The 2,573-nt window shown below is 34.9% G+C and overlaps 1 protein-coding gene across 1 annotated transcript; it reads left to right on the top strand.

Annotated features, from left to right (window-relative positions):
- The first annotated feature begins 275 nt into the window (after positions 1 to 275).
- On the top strand, positions 276 to 2,362 carry LOC107556239 (protein C19orf12 homolog). The gene is made up of 2 exons (XM_016239303.1): positions 276 to 511; positions 1,796 to 2,362. Exons 1-2 carry the CDS (start codon positions 352 to 354, stop codon positions 2,059 to 2,061), a joined length of 426 nt encoding a protein of 141 aa, XP_016094789.1. The 5' UTR covers positions 276 to 351; the 3' UTR covers positions 2,062 to 2,362.
- Positions 2,363 to 2,573: the final 211 nt, after the last annotated feature.

Here is a 2,573-nt window from a genome sequence, read left to right as displayed (position 1 = left end):
ATATATATATATATATATATATATATATATAATAGTTTAATCAATAATGTTGAATTTCTAACAAATTTCCAAAAAGTGTTTTTAATTCAGTACTTATTTTTCCATTGTTTGCTCGCAGAATAGTGAAATCTAAATGAAGGCTGTATTACTGTGAGCAATTAAATTAGCATATCATGAAATGATTTGAAATAGTTGATAACGTTCTGAGATGTTGCATGTGAATGGGCAACTCGTTGATTAAAGTACTTCATTTATGTTTGCATATCAGTGTGCGTTTCTCTTCTTCTCATTTGTGTGTAAAAGGGCAAATGATCCATTAGTGTGTATTTCCAGGTTTCTCTTGACATCACAATGAGCAGTCGAGTGGATGATGTTATGCAGCTTTGCTGTGAAGTCTCGGCCAGCAGGAAGATGAAAGCAGCCATGAAGAGCTCTGGAAAGGGAGCTGCAGCGGCTGGTGGAGGTGCTTTTGTAGGGGGAATGGTTGGAGGCCCAGCCGGAATAGCTGTTGGTAAGACCATGCCCCTGATTCCCATGCAATCCATGAACTTTCATCTACTTTCATCACAGGGTGGTGTTATAATATCTTCTTTAATGGCCTAGTGCAGTGTTAATCAACCAATTTTGCTTTCAGTATAAGGCTACTCCTTCATCAACACCAAACAAGATAAAATATATATTATAAATTACAAATATATGTGCAATTTACAAATACAGTGGTGGCCAAAATGATTAGAACACTAGTATTTTCACCAGCTAAAATGGTTTCAAGTCAGTTATTTCTATCTTTTGCTGTAGTGTGTCAGTAGGACATATCAGTTTACATTTTCAAACATCAATTGCATTAATTGTAAAAACCCAGTGATATTTTTGTTTGCACAAAGAGTCTGACAACAGCCAGTGCTCCACACAGAGATCTGATCTCTTCATCATCCAGTCTGTCTGGAATGACATGAAGAAACAGAACAAACTGAGACAGACTCAATCCAGAAGAACTGTTGCAACGTCTCCAAGATTCTTCATGAGACCTACCTGCAAAGCTAAAAACTATGTGCAAGTGAACCTATAGGGCAAAAGCTGCTTTAAACGCAAAGGATGGTCACACCAAATGTTGATTTAATTTAGTTAATAGAAGTTAATTGACAAAGAAAATCTATTTATGACATTACTTTTGACAGCATCCTCATTTGAAAGCATTTTTATTGCCTAAAACTTACAGTACTAACAGTAACAGTACTGTAGCTTTGCAGGTAGGTTTCTTGAAGCATCTTGGAGACGTTGCCACAGTTCTTCTGGATTTAGTCTGTCTCACTTTGTTCTGTTCCTTCATGTCAATACAAACTGATGTTTCCTACTGACACGCTACAGCAAAAGATAGAGATAACTGACTTAAAACCATTTTTTAGCTGGTGAAAATACCAGTGTTCTAATAATTTTGGCCACCACTGTATATATAATAATAAATGATCAATTATATATAAATTATAAATTATAATTATAAATAAAATAGGCCAATGTATATTACAAATATATAAATATTATAAACATACATTTAAAAAAAAAAAACATTGGATTCATTGTTTTTACTTATTTTAATCGTTTATAGCCTTGATACTTTTACTTTAAAGGTAGAAGTTCAGTTTTATATACGTTTAACAAAGCTGGGCATTTTATATAGTTATTTGTAACAAAGCTATAGCTATTTACTCTTACAAACAAAGCTAATTAATCATATTCTGTGTATCTCTCAATATTATATTAATATATATTATATTATAATATTGTTTTACTTTAGGTGGTACTTTGGGAGGTCTCTTGGGATCATGGATGACCAGTGGCCAATTCAAAGCTCTTCCTGAGATCATCAAGGAGTTGCCTTCAGAATATAAGGAGAAACTGTACTCTGATGTAATGGGTGCATTGGGCACACTTGACTGGACAGACGTGGCTGGCCTTATTGTTCTGGTTATGGGCAGTGCCACTCTGCAAGAGCAAGTGCTTGCTGCTATACTCACTTATGCCACAAAAGAGCTCAAGGCTGAAGTGCAGTATGGAAACTGACCACTAGAGGGTTGATGTCACCAGCCAGTGGTTCTCAATCCTGCATCCTGTTTCTTTTGTAGCCAACTCGTGTTTCTGTTTCTCTGCAGCTCCTGTTCAGCCTCTTTTTTTTAAGCAATACCATTTGCCTTATGAAGACAATTAGTTATTTATGTGCATAATGCAGGTTGGTCCAATAAAGCAGGTTAATTTGTGGCCTGATCTGTGTTGGTTTTCGGTACCTCCTGTGGTGCAGTTAAAACCAATAAAATTGTATTTCTGATTTTAAAAACTTAAAATGTATTGTTTATTATTATTATTTTTTTAACAATGAAGTGAGTAGGACCTATCATTTAAAAAAAAAAAGTGTCAAATGACGTTGCATGATTTATTTTATTTTTATTTTTATCCACAGGAACATTTTTGTAGCTTTTCGTACGGTGGCCCAGTAGTGCACAACACAACGCAATTAAAAAAGGAAACATAAGCTCACAACACGACGACATTAAGCTCACAACACGACGACATTAAGC

This window comes from Sinocyclocheilus grahami, unplaced genomic scaffold, assembly GCF_001515645.1.
Source record: "Sinocyclocheilus grahami isolate Dianchi unplaced genomic scaffold, SAMN03320097.WGS_v1.1 scaffold561.1, whole genome shotgun sequence".
NCBI lineage: Eukaryota > Metazoa > Chordata > Actinopteri > Cypriniformes > Cyprinidae > Sinocyclocheilus > Sinocyclocheilus grahami.
The sequence above is the reverse complement of the archived record's forward strand: the minus strand, read 5'-3'. Positions and strand labels throughout refer to the sequence as shown.

Coding starts and splice junctions, on each gene's coding strand:
- LOC107556239 (XM_016239303.1), top strand. CDS start 352: ATGAGCAGTCGAGTGGATGATGTTATGCAGCTTTGCTGTGAAGTCTCG. Junction 512..1,795: donor CCCAGCCGGAATAGCTGTTG/GTAAGACCATGC, acceptor GTTTTACTTTAG/GTGGTACTTTGGGAGGTCTC.